The 20,046-nt window shown below is 43.6% G+C and overlaps 1 protein-coding gene across 3 annotated transcripts; it reads right to left on the bottom strand.

Moving 5' to 3' along the window:
* Positions 1–149: 149 nt before the first annotated feature.
* On the bottom strand, positions 150–19,795 carry LOC130296786 (oocyte zinc finger protein XlCOF7.1-like). Of its 3 annotated transcripts, none has more exons than XM_056548718.1 (7): positions 19,548–19,795; positions 13,311–13,389; positions 12,855–13,034; positions 10,321–10,447; positions 10,176–10,237; positions 9,734–10,022; positions 150–1,483 (listed from the first exon to the last, which is right to left on the bottom strand). In XM_056548718.1, the coding sequence occupies exons 1-7, from the start codon at positions 19,610–19,612 to the stop codon at positions 381–383; spliced, it is 1,905 nt and encodes a 634-aa protein (XP_056404693.1). In that variant the 5' UTR covers positions 19,613–19,795; the 3' UTR covers positions 150–380. The 3 variants fall into 3 exon arrangements, with proteins under 3 accessions (XP_056404693.1, XP_056404700.1, XP_056404708.1); XM_056548725.1 differs by lacking the exon at positions 19,548–19,795 and adding an exon at positions 19,447–19,538 and having other exon boundaries at positions 151–1,483; positions 13,311–13,438; XM_056548733.1 differs by having other exon boundaries at positions 153–1,483; positions 13,311–13,438; positions 19,548–19,794.
* Positions 19,796–20,046: the final 251 nt, after the last annotated feature.

Below are 20,046 nucleotides of genomic sequence, written 5' to 3'. Positions count from 1 at the left end.
GCTGTATTTAGCTACATAAGACTCTTTTCCTATCATGCAGAACTCTAGGCATAAAGGGGGTGTGTGCAGCCTTATCCAATCATAGCTCATCACACACTGAACTGCTCTGGGCTGTGTGTAGCAGAGTGAGCTGTATTTAGCTACATAAGACTCTTTTCCTATCATGCAGAACTCTAGCGTTGAGATGGATAGAAGAATGAAAACTTTTATTAACAACTGGTAATACGTTTGGAGATGCAGTATGTATATTATTAAATGTAATGAGGAGATTTAGAAATTATTACACTATTAGAGCAAAATGATACATTTATTGGGGATTTCTACATGGGTGCTTTATTTATTTTTTTGTTAATAAGTCTATTCCAAACACCATTTAGGGCTCAAATTTGGCTTCTCCATGTGTGGATTTTTTGATGTTTAACAAGATTCGATTTCTGAGTAAAACATTTCCCGCATTCTTGGCATGAAAAAGGCTTCTCCCCTGTGTGAGCTTTTAGATGTTTAGTAACATTTGCCTTCTGAGCAAAACATTTCTCACATTTTGGACATGGAAATAGCTTCCGCCCTGCGTGTGTTCTTTGATGATCAACGAGATTCGATTTGTAAGTAAAACATTTCCCACATTGTGAACATGAAAATGGCTTCTCCCCTGTGTGAGCTTTTTCGTGTTTCACAAGACTAGATTTCTGAGTAAAACATTTCCCACATTCTGAACATGAAAATGGCTTCTCCCCTGTGTGAGTTCTTTGATGATCAACAAGATGTGATTTTCGAGTAAAACATTTCTCACATTCTGCACATGAAAATGGCTTCTCCCCAGAGTGAATTTTTTTGTGTTTGTCAAGATTTGACTTCTGATTAAAACATTTGCCACATTGAGGACACGAAAACGGCTTCTCTCCTGTGTGAGTTCTCTGATGTAGCAGGAGATCTTGTTTCCGAGTAAAACATTTCTCACATTCTTGGCACGAGTAAGGTTTCCTCAGATGTTGAACCACATTTGATTGTAGAGTAAAACATTTCCCACATTCTGAACACGAAAACGGCTCCTCTCCTGTCTGAATTTTTTTACGTCCAACAAGATGTGTTTTCCAAGAAAAACATTTCCCACAATCTGGGCATGAAAATGTCTTTTCTCCTGTGTGAGTTTTCTGATGTAGATCCCGTTTCGGAGTAAACATTTTTCGACACTTTTGGCTTGGAAATGATTTCTCGCGTAGGTGATTTATTTCATGGTTAATAAGTTGTGATTTTGAAATGCAACCTTTCCCACATTCTGAACATAAAAATGGCTTCTCCTTATTTTGCTTAAAAGACTGCAATGGCTCACAACTTAGAACTGAGTTAAAAGGATGAGATGAGAGATCTTGGCTGTGAAGGACTGAAGGTATATCTGGGATAATGGAATGTTCTTCATATGTTCTGTGATATGTGGTAAAATCTGAAGACATCACATGTCCCTCTGATCTCCTGGTACAGTCATCTGCCAAGAATAAAACAGGGCTTATTTATTGTTTTGTGTTTTTTTTTTTACTGATTTTCACCTCTTTTAGGCATTCAGATCACTCTGAAAGCAGCGACAATTAATGGAGACCGAAGCAATCAATGGCCGAACGGTCAGGTTAGAGTTCAGCCAAACTTGCTGTAAAATCGATTAATACCGCTCCTGACAATAGCAGCAGGGGATTCTCTCTCCACCCTCACCCCGTGCGCAACAATCTATCTTTTTATTTTTCGGTTAAAGGGGCATTCTGGCTTTATACATCTTATCCCCTATCCAAAGGATAGGGGATAAGATCGCTAATCGCAGGGGTCCTGCCGCTTGGGACCCCCAGCGATCTCCCTGCTGCACCCGGCGTTTGTTCAGAGCAAAGGGTGCAGCACCGGAGGCTCATGACGTTGTGGTCACGCCCTGCTCGTGACGTCACAAGCCTCCGATGCTGCCCCTGATACTCTAAACGATTGCCAGGTGCAGCAGGGAGATCGCAGGGGTCCCCAGCGGCGGGACCCCTGCGATCAGACATCTTATCTCCTATCCTTTGGATAGGGGATAAGATGTCTAGAGGCAGAGAACCCCTTTAAAGGGTTACTCCAACATCAAGTAAAAATAATAAAAATGCTGCAGAAGCATATAACAGTGCTTGCCTGTGTTTCCCAAGTTCTGAAATCCCCAAAAATCCATCTATTTTGTGAGTCTGTAATCCTCTCCCCTATTACGTCCTCTCACTAGTTCCTAGTTGAGTAGTTTCTCAGTACAATAATTCCCTCATCTCTTCATCACAATTATCTTCCGCCTGTTACCAGCCCAGAGCTGCTGCAGAACATTGCATAACACAGAAGAACAGCCTGCAGAACATGCTGTACTCATTCCTTGTCTGCTTCTCTTCCTGTGCCTTGTTCAGTACAACGAACCATGATGTATACATAATTAATTCTCCCTACATCTAAAAAATAAACAAATATATACACAGTGGTCCCTAAAATAAGATGGTAATTGGTTCCAGGAGCTCCATCCTTTGTTGAAACCATCGTATTTTGAGGGATTCGTACCATGGATTTTACTCACGTATCCCTGCCGCTCTGGCCAGTCAGTTTACTGTTCCTCTGTTGCTGTATCACTATGTCGCTGCTGCCCTGCGCCGTCATCACGTCTCCGCTTAAGCTGCCACAACTGGATGACGGAGCAGCGACGTGATGATGGCGACGGAGAGCGACGGCGCATGTAGCAGTAGAGGAGCGGCGACATGACGGGCGGGAGCGGCGGGGACATGTAAGTATCATTCAGCGGGGCACATGGGGCATATTAAACAGCTATCTCGTGGCAGCTGAAGCAGTCAGCGCTGCCGGATAGCCGTTTAAGGGATGGCCCGACTCACAGAAGCATCGTATGTTGATGCTGCCTCTGAGAGGCCATCGAATGTTGAAATGATTGTATGTCGGGGCCATCGTATGTTGGGGAATCACTGTGTATATATATATATATATATATATATATATATATATATATATATAAATATATATATTTATACACACACCACACTGACAATGAGAGGGCTACACAACTTCCTGTCAGGAGAGAGCTAGGAGTCAGGAAGCAGGAAGGTCAGGAAGCAGGAAAGTCAGGAAGCACCACACTGACAATGAGAGGGTTACAAAACTTCCGGTCAGGAGAGAGCTAGGAGTCAGGAAGCAGGAAGGTCAGGAAGCAGGAAAGTCAGGAAGCACCACACTGACAATGAGAGGGCTACACAACTTCCTGTCAGGAGAGAGCTAGGAGTCAGGAAGCAGGAAAGTCAGGAAGCAGGAAAGTCAGGAAGCACCACACTGACAATGAGAGGGCTACACAACTTCCTGTCAGGAGAGAGCTAGGAGTCAGGAAGCAGGAAGGTCAGGAAGCAGGAAAGTCACGAAGCATCACACTGACAATGAGAGGGCTACACAACTTCCTGTCAGGAGAGAGCTAGGAGTCAGGAAGCAGGAAGGTCAGGAAGCAGGAAAGTCAGGAAGCACCACACTGACAGTGAGAGGGCTATACAAATCGAGGTATATCGTTAAAAAACATGCAAGAGCTAGTATAATTAGTAATAACACTATATTAGTAAGTTGTATATCTTGGGCTGATTTTCATTTACACACAATTTTCTAAAACCGGAATACCCCTTTAACACAGAGTAAACTGATAGGGGTCATATAGGAGCAATTGGTTTCTTCAAAACAGGAATAAATCCTCTCCCCCCCATTAGTAGTAGTAACAGCAGTAAAGGGGAAAACTTAATTTTTTTTCTAAATCAACTGATGCCAGAAAGTTAAACAGATTTGTAAATGACTTCTATTAAAAAATCTTAATCCTTCCAGTAACTTGTCACCTGCTGTATGATCCGCAAGAAGTTCTTTTCTTTTTGAATTTCTTTTCTGTCTGACCACAGTGCTCTCTGCTGACACCTCTGTCCAATTTAGAAACTGTCCAGAGTGGGAGCAAATCCCTCATTGCAAACCTCTCCTGCTCTGGACAGTTCCTGACATGGACAGAGGTGTTAGCAGAGAGCACTGTGGTCAGACTGAAAGAAATTCAAAAAGAAAAGCAGGTGATAAGTACTGGAAGGATTAGGATTTTTTTTTATAGAAGTAATTTACTAATCTGTTTAACTTTCTGGCAATAGTTGATTTAAAAAAAAAAAAAAAATGTTCCACTGGAGTACCCCTTTAAGAGATATGTTTTACAGCAGGACTCATGAACCATAGATAACACTATCTATAGAAGAGGTTATAATCCCCAACTGCATCATAAGTAAATAGAATAAACCCTTTTCTCTTATATACGTATATGCTTCCTGCCAATTCCTTAGGGAATCCGAGTACCTGATGTAAACCGGCTGCTCCTGGTACCTTCTAGCTTGAGTGGATAACTCCCTAGCATTATACCCATAAGGGATGAGAGGCATACTTCCTTTACAATCAAGGTAAAGGTGTCCCCTCCCTGACACTTCAACTGGCAACAATAGACAGGAACTGTCCCATTGACATGAATGGGACAGGTTACTGGGCATGCTCTGTGACATTTAAATGGGCACTGTCAGATCCAATTACTTTTCATATGTTATAAACCATGCAAAAATAATCTGTTTTGCAATTGCTCTCATCAGAAAATGTTCAGTATTTCATACTAAGAAAAAGCCAGTCAATAAACTGGCCACTAGGGGTCCCCCTGCCTCCTAAGACACATACCAGTCCTGCAGTGTCCAGTGGTCATCGACATGTCATGGACACCATGAATGATTGACAGGGCTGCAGGCAGGTCCAGGGCCCTCTGTGAGTTAGAGCAGAGTGAGGGAGTGGGAGGAGTCATCACAGTGAGGAGAAGAGAAGGACACGCCCCATGTCTCTGCATGAACAGAAACCTCACTAAGCAATAATGGCAAGTAAATAAAGGTAATTCTTAAGAGAAATATGGGTTGTAGACACATAAAAATGACATGTACGTGATCAGGATGAGGTACTGAGCAACATATAACTGTTTTTCTTTCTTTTTTTTTTGGGGGGGGGGGGTAATCTGACAAGTACGCTTCAAAGAAGTCATTCCTTAGTTTGGGCATAGTGGACAGAATGAAAACTTCAGGATTACTTTATTATACAGATAGCGAGATAGAAAACAAGAAGATAATCAAGCAGTACTAAAAAATATGTTTATCATAAAACATCACCCATAGCGGTGCCCATAGAAGTTTGCAGGGTGGAGCAAAGCAGGCACTTAAATCTTAGTTAGAGTTAGCTTACCCTCCATACAGCTTGGCTCTTTTAAAGGAATACTTTGCCCCTAGACATCTTATCCCCTACTCAAAGGATAGCGGATAAGATGTCTGATTGCGAGGGTCCTGCTGCTGGGGACTCCCGCAATCTCTCTGCTGCACCCGGCCTTCGTTTAGAGCATCGGGTGCAGCGCCGGAGGCTCCTGACGTCACGGCCATGCCCCCTCAATGCAAGTCTATGGGAGGGGGCGTGATGGACGTCATTCCACCTCCCATAGACTTGCATTGAGGGGTGTGACCGTGACGTCACGAGCCTCCTCCCTGCATCGCCAGTCATTCGGCACAGAGCGAAGTTCTCTTCGTACACTGGATGTCTAGGGTACCGCAGTCGAGATCGCGGAGGTCCCGCTGCTGGATAGGGAATAAGAGGTCTAGGGGTGGAGAGCCCCTTAAAAAAATTCCTTCGTTAGAAGCTTATAAACTATGGTGCTGCTGGCAGCGAATCTCAAAGTGTCTCCACTCCAAATATGTTTGCAGCTAGCAGCCACTGCCAGTAACTGGGAAGAAGCCAAACAGCCTGGCCAACTCGGGCATCTTTGGCGCAGCCATAGAAATGAGTAGTGCGTTTAGATGCCGAGAAGGCCTGATAGGCTGGGGTGGCCGTTTCTCTTTGCCACCCTCCAGAAATTCGGAATCACGGGCAACTTTCTCACTGCTCTGCCGGGTCTCTATTCTTCTCCTACTGCTTCTCTCAAACTCCCTCACGCTTCTTAACCTACCTTTCCACTGTCTAATGGCACCCGTCAGGGCTGCCCGCTTTCCCCCCTGATCTTCGCTTTATGCACAGAACCTTTGGCTGCTATGATTAGGGGGACCCAGACATCACTGGCATTCTCTTACATGATAGGGAATTTAAGATTTGCTTATTGGCTGACAATGTACTTCTGACACTCTCTCACCCCTTGCTTTCTCTTCCTAATCTTTATAAAGCTTTTCATACATATGGTGAGGTTTCTGGCTATACAGTTAATCTCTCCAAAATGGAAGCACTCCCTCTGAACCTTCCGCTGTCCTTTTCTACCCTCCTCCGCTCTAATTATTCTTTTAAATAGTCCTCTTCCGCTATTAAGTATTTAGGAGTCCACATCACTTCTCGCTATTCCTCTCTCTATTCCGCTAACTATCTCCCCCTTTTTGGGAACTTAGAGCTCTCTTGGAGAAATGGAGGTCACAATATATCTACTTTTTTGGCCCAATTGTGGCGGTTCAAATGACGATCCTCCTGAAACTGCTTTATTTTTTCGAAACGTTACCAACCTGGGTGCCATTTTATTTGGGACGGGAAAAGACACCTTCTCTTGATGCCCATCATGATGGCTGGTAGGGCTATGGGGGGCCTAGCGGTTCCTGATGTGACTAAATATTACTGGGCTGCTCACCTGCGCCATCTTGCGGCTTGGTCCACATACAATGCTTACAGCCGCTGGATGGGGCTGGAGAAGCTATGGCTAGCCCCCATTCACCCTAATTCTCTCCTATGGTATCCTCCAGCATCGGCTATTTCTCTCTCCCCTTTCCTGGGCCCCATGTGTTTCTCTAGATATGTTTGGGGGTACTGCTCCAGGAAGTTCAAACTGTTTTTTCCTTTCTTCCCCCTGCGGTCTTTCCTTTATCATCCTAATTTTCCTTCTGGTATGTCCTCTGTTACAGTGCGGTAGTGGGGTTCTCGAGGCCTCTTCTGCTGGGCTAATATAGTTGACCCTATTTCTTGTTCTCTCCTGCCCAGTGGCGACCCCCCCCCCCCAATTGCACCGTTATATGGCCCATTGGGAGGAGGTCTTAAACACTGTCATTACATTGCCTCAGTGGAGGGTTATTTGGGAGAGGGCTTCTAAGGCCTCTATTTGCACCGCCTATCAGGAAACCCAGTATAAACTGATTATGGGCTGGTATCACACTCTAGAACTCCTGAATAGACTTAACCCTACTATCCCTCCTCAGTGCTGGTGTTGTGGGGTTGGGTACGGAATTTCATATTTTCTCATCCTGTCCTCTCCTAGTGGATTACTGGAAAATGGTGCGGCACTTAATATCTGATGCCCTGGGCGTTTCAGTCCCCCTGGACCCGCTCATCTATCTTCTCCACCTTTCTCATCCCACTCTATCTAAGAAGCCTTTTAGGCTCTTTATGCACATTGTTCTGGCTGGTAAGACCCTTATCGCTAAGTGTTGGAAGAGAACTCTTCCTCCATCAGAGACTGATCTGTTGACCCGTATTCGTGAGATCCGTTCCCTGGAACTCCTTACGGCCACTTTAAACAACTCTATCCCCTCTTTCCTCTCTATCTAGGAACCCTGGGATTGATTTTCCGACCGGCAACCGCCTTGTCCCCCTTTTCTACTTATTTCTTCTTCTTTTCTTTCCCTTCTTCACTTCCCTGCTGGTCTTGTGTTCATTTGTGTGTCTGTCTTGTGGCCCCCTTTTCGTTCCTACTACCCTCCCCCCCCCCCTTTTTTGTGGGCTTGGCTGACTATTTATGCTGACAAACGGACTTTTGCTTTTCTAAGCTACCCTCACAGTCAGCACTATGGTTTCCTTTATATGCTTGTATCTTAGTAATAGGGGCTCTTGTTTAGGTTTAATTGCTTTTATGGGCCCCCACATATATTCCTCTTTATCCAAGATCCCATGACTGTTACAGGGTCTCGGCCCTTTGTGCTGTTAATTGCTTGTTTTTTTTTCTTTTCATGTTTTGGATTTGTATCTATGAAAACTGTTAATAAAAATTACAGTAAAAAAAACAAAGAAGAAGAAATGAATAGCGCATGTGCCGTCTACTGCATGCGTTCCTTACTGAAAGCCAGGGTCCCATTCTGGAGATCGCAGTGGGTCCCATCAAGCAGATCCCCCGCGATCAGCTACTTGTCCCCTATCCAGTGGATAGGGAATAAGTTAGTTTTGGCTGGAGTTCTCCTTTAACCCCTTCCCTCTTTGGCGATTTTTCATTTTTGCACTTTTGTTTTTTTTCTCCACACCTTCTAAAAATCATAACACTTTAAATTTTCCCCCTAAAAATCCATATGAGGGCTTTTTCTCTGCACCAACAAATTAACTTTGTAATACCATTAATAATTTCACCACAAAATCTACTGCTAAACCAGAAAAAAAACTATTTGTGGGGCAAAATTGAAAAAAAAAAAAGCCATTTTGTGATTTTTAGGGGCTTCCGTTTCTACGCAGTGCAGTTTTCGGTAAATATTGCACTTAATATTTATTCTGTAGGTCCATACGGTCGCATGGATACCCGATTTATATAGGTTTGATTTTATTTTACTACTAAAAAAAATTATAACTACAAGCATCAAAATTTATGTTGAAAAATGTCATCTTCTGACCCCTATAACCTCTATGAGACCTCATTTTTGCGCCGTGATCTGAATATTTTATCGGTACCATTTTTGTATTGATCGGACTTTTTGATCACTTTTTATTCAATTTTTTTATGGTATAAAAAGTGACCAAAAATATGCTATTTCCGAATTTTTTTACGTGTACGCCATTGACCGTGCAGTTTAATTAACTATATATTTTTATAGTTCGGACATTTACGGCTACACCACATATGTTTATTTTTATTAACCTTGTTTTTTTTTTTTTTTTTTTAAATGGGAAAAGGGGGGTGATTCAAACTTTTATTAGGGGAAGGGTTAAATGATCTTTTTTTCCAATGTTGTAGCCCCCATAGGGGCCTATAACACTACACACACTGATTGAATACACTGATCACTGTTATGCAATAGTATAACACTGATCAGTGTGATCACCGCTTGACTGCTCCTGCCTGGATCTCAGGCGCGGAGCAGATATTCGTCGATCAGACGTGCAGGAGGCAGGTAGGGATCCTCCTCACGCCCTGAAAGCTGTTCGGGATGTCGCGATTTCACCGTGGCGGTCCCGAACAGCACCGGAGACCTAACCGGCATTATTTACTTTTGTTTTAGACGCGGCAATCAAGTTTGATCGCCGCGTCTAAAGGATTAATGCTGGGCATCAGCCCGATCGATGATGTTCGGCATTAACCGTAGGCCCTGGTTGCTTATAGCAACTGGGACCCACCGGGTATTATGTGCACTCTCCTGCTGAGCGCGCGTCATACCTCGGGAGCCGAAAATGGACATGAATGTACGTCCATTTGCGTTAAGGGTTTAACATAAAAATAGATGGTAAATTCCAACATTCAAATCAGGCAATGGCAACTTCCCTTCATGACATTGTCAAAAAGAGGCAGAACATGGATGATGTTAAAATGAATGCCCCCTGCCATGAAAAGGTTTCTGTAGACACTCATGGCGGTAACATATCGTTTTCCATGTATTTGCATTGAATACTGAATAAAAGAATGTACAGGAAAAACTGACAGGACCTGAAGCTTAAAAACATTTGTAGAATCTCTGACTGTTCTCTGCATTTATGGGTTACTACTCACCGGGGCGGTTTCCTGTAGGAATGTCCTCATTATACTGCTCATCACCGCTCACATCTGTCTCCTCTTCTTCTTCCTTTATGTCTGTAGCATTAATATAAATCAGATCCTTCCCTGTAGGAATGTCCTCCGTATACTGCTCATCACCGCTCACATCTGTCTCCTCTTCTTCTACCTTTATGTCTGTAGCATTAAAATAGATCACATCCTTCCCTGTGTGAATATGCTCCTTATACTGCTCATCACTGCTCACGTTTGTCTCTGGAGCATTTAAATTGTTCAGATCTTCTCCCTGATTCATAAGATGTAAAATAAATATTGTAAAAGTCATCAGACAGTAGAAGTCACCTGGAATGTTTTATATGAGCAAAAGATGAGGAGTCTTGGAGGGTGAGGGGACTGACCACAAGAGCTTCTACAGATCATAGGGAATATCTCCATCTACCTGATCCTGAGGAAAAAGAGGACTGGGACACCTCTCTGGTGCTGTTTTCTTACTGGATCTGACTGTAGGGAACACATACAGAGACTGAATTAATTCTTTACATACAAATAATGAGAGGACGTGTGTATATAGTCATGTCTATTACCTGGTGATGTGAGGGGCTGCTGATCCTCCATCATCACCTGATCCTTGTACTGATCCTTGTGTCCTTCTACATACTCCCACTCCTCCATGGAGAAATACACCGCCACGTCCTGACACCTTATAGGAACCTGACACACAATGATACAGTCATCACCCCGACCCCTCCAGTGGTGTTACTGTATAATGTCCCAGCATTCCCAGCAGTGTCACCTCTCCAGTCATCACCAGACCCCTCCATTACTGTATAATGTCCCAGCATTCCCAGCAGTGTCACCTCTCCAGTCATCACCAGACCCCTCCATTACTGTATAATGTCCCAGCATTCCCAGCAGTGTCACCTCTCCAGTCACCACCAGACCCCTCCATTACTGTATAATGTCCCAGCATTCCCAGCAGTGTCACCTCTCCAGTCATCACCAGACCCCTCCTTTACTGTATAATGTCCCAGCATTCCCAGCAGGGTCACCTCTCCAGTCATCACCAGACCCCTCCATTACTGTATAATGTCCCAGCATTCCCAGCAGTGTCACCTCTCCAGTCATCACCAGACCCCTCCATTACTGTATAATGTCCCAGCAGTGTCACCTCTCCAGTCATCACCAGACCCCTCCATTACTGTATAATGTCCCAGCATTCCCAGCAGTGTCACCTCTCCAGTCATCACCAGACCCCTCCATTACTGTATAATGTCCCAGCAGGGTCACCTCTCCAGTCATCACCAGACCCCTCCATTACTGTATAATGTCCCAGCATTCCCAGCAGTGTCACCTCTCCAGTCATCACCAGACCCCTCCATTACTGTATAATGTCCCAGCAGGGTCACCTCTCCAGTCATCACCAGACCCCTCCATTACTGTATAATGTCCCAGCATTCCCAGCAGGGTCACCTCTCCAGTCATCACCAGACCCCTCCATTACTGTATAATGTCCCAGCAGTGTCACCTCTCCAGTCATCACCAGACCCCTCCATTACTGTATAATGTCCCAGCATTCCCAGCAGTGTCACCTCTCCAGTCATCACCAGACCCCTCCATTACTGTATAATGTCCCAGCAGTGTCACCTCTCCAGTCATCACCAGACCCCTCCATTACTGTATAATGTCCCAGCAGTGTCACCTCTCCAGTCATCACTAGACCCCTCCATTACTGTATAATGTCCCAGCTGTGTCACCTCGCCAGTCATCACCAGACCCCTCCATTACTGTATAATGTCCCAGCAGGGTCACCTCTCCAGTCATCACCAGACCCCTCCATTACTGTATAATGTCCCAGCATTCCCAGCAGTGTCACCTCTCCAGTCATCACCAGACCCCTCCATTACTGTATAATGTCCCAGCAGTGTCACCTCTCCAGTCATCACCAGACCCCTCCATTACTGTATAATGTCCCAGCAGGGTCACCTCTCCAGTCATCACCAGACCCCTCCATTACTGTATAATGTCCCAGCATTCCCAGCAGTGTCACCTCTCCAGTCATCACCAGACCCCTCCATTACTGTATAATGTCCCAGCAGTGTCACCTCTCCAGTCATCACCAGACCCCTCCATTACTGTATAATGTCCCAGCAGTGTCACCTCTCCAGTCATCACCAGACCCCTCCATTACTGTATAATGTCCCAGCTGTGTCACCTCTCCAGTCATCACCAGACCCCTCCATTACTGTATAATGTCCCAGCATTCCCAGCAGTGTCACCTCTCCAGTCATCACTAGACCCCTCCATTACTGTATAATGTCCCAGCTGTGTCACCTCTCCAGTCATCACCAGACCCCTCCATTACTGTATAATGTCCCAGCATTCCCAGCAGTGTCACCTCTCCAGTCATCACCAGACCCCTCCGTTACTGTATAATGTCCCAGCATTCCCAGCAGGGTCACCTCTCCAGTCATCACCAGACCCCTCCATTACTGTATAATGTCCCAGCAGTGTCACCTCTCCAGTCATCACCAGACCCCTCCATTACTGTATAATGTCCCAGCATTCCCAGCAGTGTCACCTCTCCAGTCATCACCAGACCCCTCCATTACTGTATAATGTCCCAGCAGTGTCACCTCTCCAGTCATCACCAGACCCCTCCATTACTGTATAATGTCCCAGCATTCCCAGCAGTGTCACCTCTCCAGTCATCACCAGACCCCTCCATTACTGTATAATGTCCCAGCAGTGTCACCTCTCCAGTCATCACCAGACCCCTCCATTACTGTATAATGTCCCAGCATTCCCAGCAGTGTCACCTCTCCAGTCATCACCAGACCCCTCCATTACTGTATAATGTCCCAGCTGTGTCACCTCGCCAGTCATCACCAGACCCCTCCATTACTGTATAATGTCCCAGCATTCCCAGCAGTGTCACCTCTCCAGTCATCACCAGACCCCTCCATTACTGTATAATGTCCCAGCATTCCCAGCAGTGTCACCTCTCCAGTCATCACCAGACCCCTCCATTACTGTATAATGTCCCAGCATTCCCAGCAGTATCACCTCTCCAGTCATCACCAGACCCCTCCATTACTGTATAATGTCCCAGCAGTGTCACCTCTCCAGTCAGCAGCTCCATCATCTTGTTGATCAGTTCTCGGATCTTCTGTTCCTCCATTTCCTCATGTATCAGGGGGTGAGGTGGGGGCTCCAGGATTGGGCTCAGGGTTCCTCCCCATCCTTCCCACACAGGGGTTCGACAGCGCCCACTAGAGGACGTCTTCACTACTGTGTAATCCTGTGTATGGAGAGACACATTAATATCACTACATACATTCCCAGAATCCCTCACCTCTCCAGTCATATCCATCTGTTATTACATTGATAAGAATGAGGTCATGTGACATCACTCCCAGAATCCCTCACCTCTCCAGTCATATCCATCTGTTATTACATAGATAAGAATGAGGTCATGTGACATCACTCCCAGAATCCCTCACCTCTCTAGTCATATCCATCTGTTATTACATAGATAAGAATGAGGTCATGTGACATCACTCCCAGAATCCCTCACCTCTCCAGTAAGCCGGAAGAGTATCTGTAGGGTGAGGTTTATGATCTTGTCGGCCATCTTGTTCCTGTCTCTCTTCATCCTTGAGTGGTCAGAAGAATTATCGGTAAAAGATCCTGTATTATAGAAAGCTAAAAAGATAAAAGAGATAAGGCAATTGAAAAACAAACCCCTATATATTTAAACAATTTGACAGGGATGTGGAATTCCTATCGCCTGACGCCCGGGACATACAGTTGTGGGCACTGGGCTGGTGAATTTTGCCAACATTCATCCCTGCTTTGGACTAGTAGTGCCGGCCAGAAAACCCAGTGGTGTATAGAGTGTATGGAGCGGGCTTCTAAAAACACACACGTTCCCCCCCTTCCATATTAAAAATTCCCATTATCCCCCCCCCATTAAATACAAGAAACATAATAAAAATAAATTATATAAATATATTATATATCCCGTATGGTCAATTGCGTTAACATAAAAAAATACCAAGCCACAGAATTGCGATTTTTTTTATAACATCATATGCAGAAAACATTAAGTAAAAAGTGATCAAAAAGCCAGATCAATACCAAAAAAGTCCGATCAATACCAAAAAAATAGCAGATTATGGCACAAAAAATTAGCCCTCAAACAGCCCAGTATACGGAAAAATATGGTGACAGATTTCCTTTAAAAAACTAAAGAAACTAAACAAATTTGGTATTGCTGTAATCAGGGCGACCTAAAGTATCATAATATCTTGTAAGTCAGAGCAGAAGGTGAATGGTGTAAAAAGTTAAATCCCCAAATTTGCAATTTCACCTCAGAAATAGTTTTTTCTTTGTTTCGGAGCAGATGTTATAGAAAAATAAAAGGTGGTCTTACACAGTAAAAGTGTTGGTCCCGCGAAAAACAAGTCCTCACTTGGGTCTACACATGGAAAAATAGGAGTTATGACTATTATAGGGCGAGGAGGAAAAAACATAAGTGCAAAAACTAAATAAACTAATAAAGACCCTTTTTAAAGACTACAGTGGGGATCAAAAGTTTGGGCACCCCAGGTAAAAATTTGTATTAATGTGCATAAAGAAGACAAGGAAAGATGGAAAAATCTCCAAAGGGCATCAAATTACAGATTAGACATTCTTATATTATGTCAACAAAAGTTAGATTTTATTTCCATCATTTACACTTTCAAAATAACAGAAAACAAAAAAATGGTGTCTGCAAGAGTTTGGGCACCCTGCAGAGTTAATATCTTGTACTGCCCCCTTTGGCAAGTATCACAGCTTGTAAACGCTTTTTGTAGCCAGCCAAGAGTCTTTCAATTCATGTTTGAGGTATCTTTGCCCATTCTTCCTTACAAAAGTCTTCCAGTTCTTTGAGATTTCTGGTCTTTCTGTCACGCACTGCTCTTTTAAGGTCTATCCATAGATTTTCAATTATGCTGAGGTCAGGAGATTGTGAAGGCCATAGCAAAACCTTCAGTTTACGCCTCTTGATGTAATCCCCTGTGGATTTCGAGGTGTGTTTAGGATCATTATCCATTTGTAGGAGCCATCCTCTCTTTAACTTTAGCTTTTTCACAAATGGCATCAAGTTAGCATCCAAAATTTGCTGAAATTTTATTGAATCCATTTTTCCTTCTACTTGTGAGATGTTCCCTGTGCCACTGGCTGCAATACAACCCCAAAGCATGATTGATACACCCCCATGCTTAACAGTTGGACAGAGGTTCTTTTCATTAAATTCTGTTCCCCTTCTTCTCCAAACGTACCTTTGCTCATTCCAGCCAAAAAGTTCAACTTTAACCTCATCGGTCCACAGAACTTGCCGGGAGTAAAAGGTGTAGCACTCAGTGTTCACTGTATTGTAGATATCGGTACTGCAGACTTGCTGTGAGGTCCTGTCCAGTCTCCTGGTATACTCTGGTTTGCTTCTGAAACACCTTCCGCTGTCTGGAGCGGTTAAAGGTGATTAGGTGCAGGGTTTAAACGAGAGCTGGAGTTCCACAATGCTAGGGAGCCGATTTCTGGGAGATCTGCCCCTGCCGGAAGCGTCTCGCCGGCTGGCTTCCCCGATGTTACTGCACTAAAGTCGTGACCCGAGATATGCTAGTCACGTCATTACTGCATAGGCCTAGGGCCAAAAAGGATCTGACGCGTTTCTGAAAGTACGCTTTCCTTCCTCAGAGATCAAAGATGTTACAGGGTCACATCTATTTATATTGGATCTGTCAATCATCCCTCTTTCCTCAGTCTATTTTTAATAAAGTCCATATATCCCCCGTATATTCCCCAAATGGGAATTAGGTTTTATTCCCCACAGTAAAACAGCAGTCCTCATGTAAAAAACGCACCTAAAGTGTCTCATAGTTTGAATAGGTTCCAACCAAATAAAAAAAAATATATATATTATTATTATTATTCCCCCCCCCCCCCTATCATTCTTTACTGTGGGTGCCACACGATTGCCTATGTTTACCGATTTGCGTGTGGCACCCACAGTAAAGAATGATAGAGGGACAGATCAAACTACATTCCTTCGGAAGCTTGGCTTCTTGGTTGGAACCTATTCACACTAGGAGACACTTTAGGTGCACTTTTTATGCGTTTTTTACATGAGGACTGCTGTTTTACTGTGGGGAATAAAACCTAAATCCCATTTGGACTGTATTATGAAGCATACGGGAGATATATGAACTTTATTAAAAATAGACTGAGGAAAGAGGGATGACTGACAGATCCAATATAAATAGCCGTGACCCTGTAACATCTTAGATCTCTGAGGAAGGAAAGCGTACTTTCAGAAATGCGTCAGATGCTTTTTGGCCCTAGACCTATGCAGTAGAGACGGCGCTCCCAAGGAAGTAACCCGAAGTCGTGGGTATAAATAAATAATTTATTTTACAGCATAAAGAAATCAAAGAAAATAAATGAATAAAGCAAGACGCGTTTCGGGAGTCACAGCTCCCTTTTTCAATTGCAGGTGGTTGCTGTATGGAGAGGTGACAGGTATGAGGTTTTAAATACATAAAATGGCGCCAAATCCAAGTGAGCTGTTGACGTCATGTAAGATGGGTGCCGGGGCCAGGTGTGGACTGGGCACTAGAGACCTACGTTATAAAACATTTTCAATAAAAGGAGCATGAAAACCACGTAAAACATGGAAAAATATATAGGTATAGTCTTTTAAAGGAGTATTTAGGAGTTTAAACAGAACGACGAAAAATGTCCGTGGTGGCGACCAATCCGAGAGCTGCCGATGTCCGTGGGACCAATCAGGAGGCAGTAGGAGGAGGCTGTCATCGCTGTGCAGGGTTGCCGCCGTGGGAAATTAATGGAGACGATCCTCTCGAAGCTGATTGGTCGCTCGCTGTGGGATGGTATGTGGGTGGCCAATCCGGAACGTGCCGTACATGGCTGTGTACAGTTACGTTGTAATGGGAGAAAGTCCGTGTGGGGATGTCGTTCAAACATGGGCATGGGGATAGTAGTACAGGGATCCACCTTGTTGTATCTAGGCTGCTCAGTTAGCTATCCCAGTGGGTTGGTGCTAAAACTTTTTTATATTTAAAGGTCCACAGAACTTGTTTCCAAAATGCATCAGGCTTGTCTATATGTTCATTTGCAAAGTTCAAACGCTGATTTTTGTGGTGAGGACGTAGAAGAGGTTTTCTTCTGATGACTTTTCCATGAAGACCATATTTGTACAAGTATCTCTTTATAGTGGAATAGTGTACCACAACTCCAGTGTCTGCCAGATCTTTCTGGAGGGATTGTACAGTCAAACGTGGGTTTTGAATAGTTTTCTCACAATCCTGCGAGCTGTTCTGTCTGATATTTTTCTTGGTCTTCAAGATCTTGCTTTAACTTCCACTGTTCCTGATGACTGCCATTTCTTAATTACATTCCGAACATAGGATATTGACATCTGAAAACGTTTTGCTATCTTTTATGAAAAGGAAAAGTTGGGGTCTACACCAGCTTGTAAGTGTAAAAAAATTAAAAATTTTACACTAACATGCTGGTGTTGCCCCATACTTTTTATTTTCACAAGCGTTAAAAGGAAAAAAAGACCCCCAAAATTTGTAACGCAATTTCTCCTGAGTACAGAAATACCCCATATGTGGGCGTAAAATGCTCTGCGGACGCACAACAAGGCTCATGAATGAGAGTGCACCATTTACATTTGAGGTCTAAATTGGTGATTTGCACAGGGGTGGCCAATTTTACAGCGGTTCTGAAATAAACGCAAAAAAAAAAAAAATACCCACATGTGACCCCATTTTGGAAACTACACCCCTCACGCAATGTAATAAGGGGTACAGTGAGCATTTACACCCCACAAGTGTCTGGCAGATTTTTGGAACAGTGGTCCGTGAAAATGAAAAATTAAATTTTTCATTTGCACAGCCCACTGTTCCAAAGATCTGTCAAATGCCAGTAGGGTGTAAATGCTCACTGCACCCCTTATTAAATTCTGTGAGGGGTGTAGTTTCCAAAATAGGGTCACATGTGGGGGGGTCCACTGTTCTGGCACCACGGGGGGCTTTGTAAACGCACATGGCCCCTGACTTCCATTCCAAACAATTTGTTTCCCAAAAGCTCAATGGCGCTCCTTCTCTTCTGAGCATTGTAGTTCGCCCGCAGAGCACTTGACGTCCACACATGGGGTATTTCCATACTCAGAAGAGATGGGGTTTCAAATTTTGGGGGTCATTTTGTCCTATTATCCCTTGTAAAAAAAAAATTATTTGGAGGGAAAACTAGCATTTTAGTGAAAAAAAAAATCATTTTCACATCCAACTTTAATGAAAAGACGTCAAACACCTGTGGGGTATTAAAGGTCACTGGACCCCTTGTTACGTGCCTTGAGGGGTGTAGTTTCCAAAATAGTATGCCATGTGTTTTTTTTTTTTTTTTGCTGTTCTGGCACCATAGGGGCTTCCGAAATGTGACATGCCCCCCAAAAACCATTTCAGAAAAACTCACTCTCCAAAATCCCATTGTCGCTCCTTCCCTTCTGACCCCACTGCGCCCGCCGAACACTTGACATACACATGAGGTATTTCCTTACTCCAGAGAAATTGGGTTACAAATTTTAGGAAGATTTTTCTCCTTTTACCCCTTGTAAAAATTCAATATCTGGGTCTACAAGAACATGCGAGTGTAAAAAATGAAGATTTAGAATTTTCTCCTTCAATTTGCTGCTATTCCTGTGAAACACCTAAAGGGTTAACAAACCTTTTGAATGTCATTTTGAATACTTTGGGGGTGCAGTTTTTATAATGGGGTCATTTGTGGGGTATTTCTAATATGAAAGCCCTTCAAATCCATTTCAAACCTGAACTGGTCCCTGAAAAATTTCGATTTAGAAAATTTTGTGAAAAATTTAAAAATTGCTGCTGAACTTTGAAGCCCTCTGATGTCCTCCAAAAGTAAAAACATTTCAACTTTATGATGCAAACATATAGTAGACATATTGTATATGTGAATCAATATATAATTTATTTGGAATATTCATTTTCCTTACAAGCAGAGAGCTTCAAAGCAAAAAAAAATGCTACATTTTCAATTTTTCCATCAAATTTTGGAATTTTTCACCAAGAAATGATACAAGTATCAACAAAATGTTATCACTAACATAAAGTAGAATATGTCACGAAAAAACAATCTCGCAATCAGAATGAAAGGTAAAAGCATCTCGGAGTTATTAAAGGGGTACTCCGGTGAAAACCTTTTTTCTTTTAAATCAACTGGTGGCAGAAAGTTAAACATATTTGTAAATGACTTCTATTAAAAAATCTTAATCCTTCCTGTACTTATTAGCTGCGGAATACTACAGAGGTCACGGTCACATGTTAAAAAAATGGCCGGGTCCTACACTGAAAATTGTCTGGGTCCTTAAGGGGTTAACAAGGCCTCTGTAAAATGAAAGAAGCGATCTGATTGGTTGCTATGGGCAACTAGGCAATTTTTCCTTTGCACAGGTTTTGATAAATCTCCCCCTTTGAGTTTTCTGAGGCCTCAATGACATATAGTAGAATGCTTTCTGTTGCCCATAGCAACCAAACAGAGCTGGGCTCTCATTATACCACTGCACTAGGAGAAATCAAAGCTGAGCTGGCATGCGTTGCTATGGGCAACAAAGAGAACCTCACCAAACCCCATAAATCTCCCTCTTCATCCTTAGGGTTCAAAACTACCCAGCCCTGAAAGGGTTAATGATGCTGCCCCTGCTGTGCGGTGACCACACACGTACCTCCACCTGGCTGCAGAGCTGTACGGGCCGCTTTGTAGTTTCCTCTTTGCTTCAGGACCTGCCATGTCACAGTCACGTGATCAGTCACATGGAAGAGGGGAGGAGTCACACGTCTAGAAGACAAAGGTCTGGCTATAGACCGTAGCTGCAGTCTACACGAGGAACATGTGACCTCCACTAAACTTTAATTCTTGTAACTAGACTTTATTATTAATACATCCGTTATCTTTTTACGACCGCTGAGACCCGCCCACTCTTGTCACATGATCACCATCACAGGTCCTTCAGCTAAAATCTCTCTGTTCTGCTAAGCTCCGCCCACACATGTACTCGTCATATGGTCGTGACATCATTACAGGTCCTACACCTCCAGTTTTTAGCAGATCCTGGTTGGGCACTCGCTTTTGTTGTGTTGTGTGTAGAGATCTCTGCTCCTCAGTGTGTGATCCCAGTAGTAAGGAGATTACACGAGGAGGAGGTTTGTTACAGTGTGTTATCA

Source organism: Hyla sarda, chromosome 1 (assembly GCF_029499605.1).
Source record: "Hyla sarda isolate aHylSar1 chromosome 1, aHylSar1.hap1, whole genome shotgun sequence".
Taxonomy (NCBI): Eukaryota; Metazoa; Chordata; class Amphibia; order Anura; family Hylidae; genus Hyla; species Hyla sarda.
The sequence above is the reverse complement of the archived record's forward strand: the minus strand, read 5'-3'. Positions and strand labels throughout refer to the sequence as shown.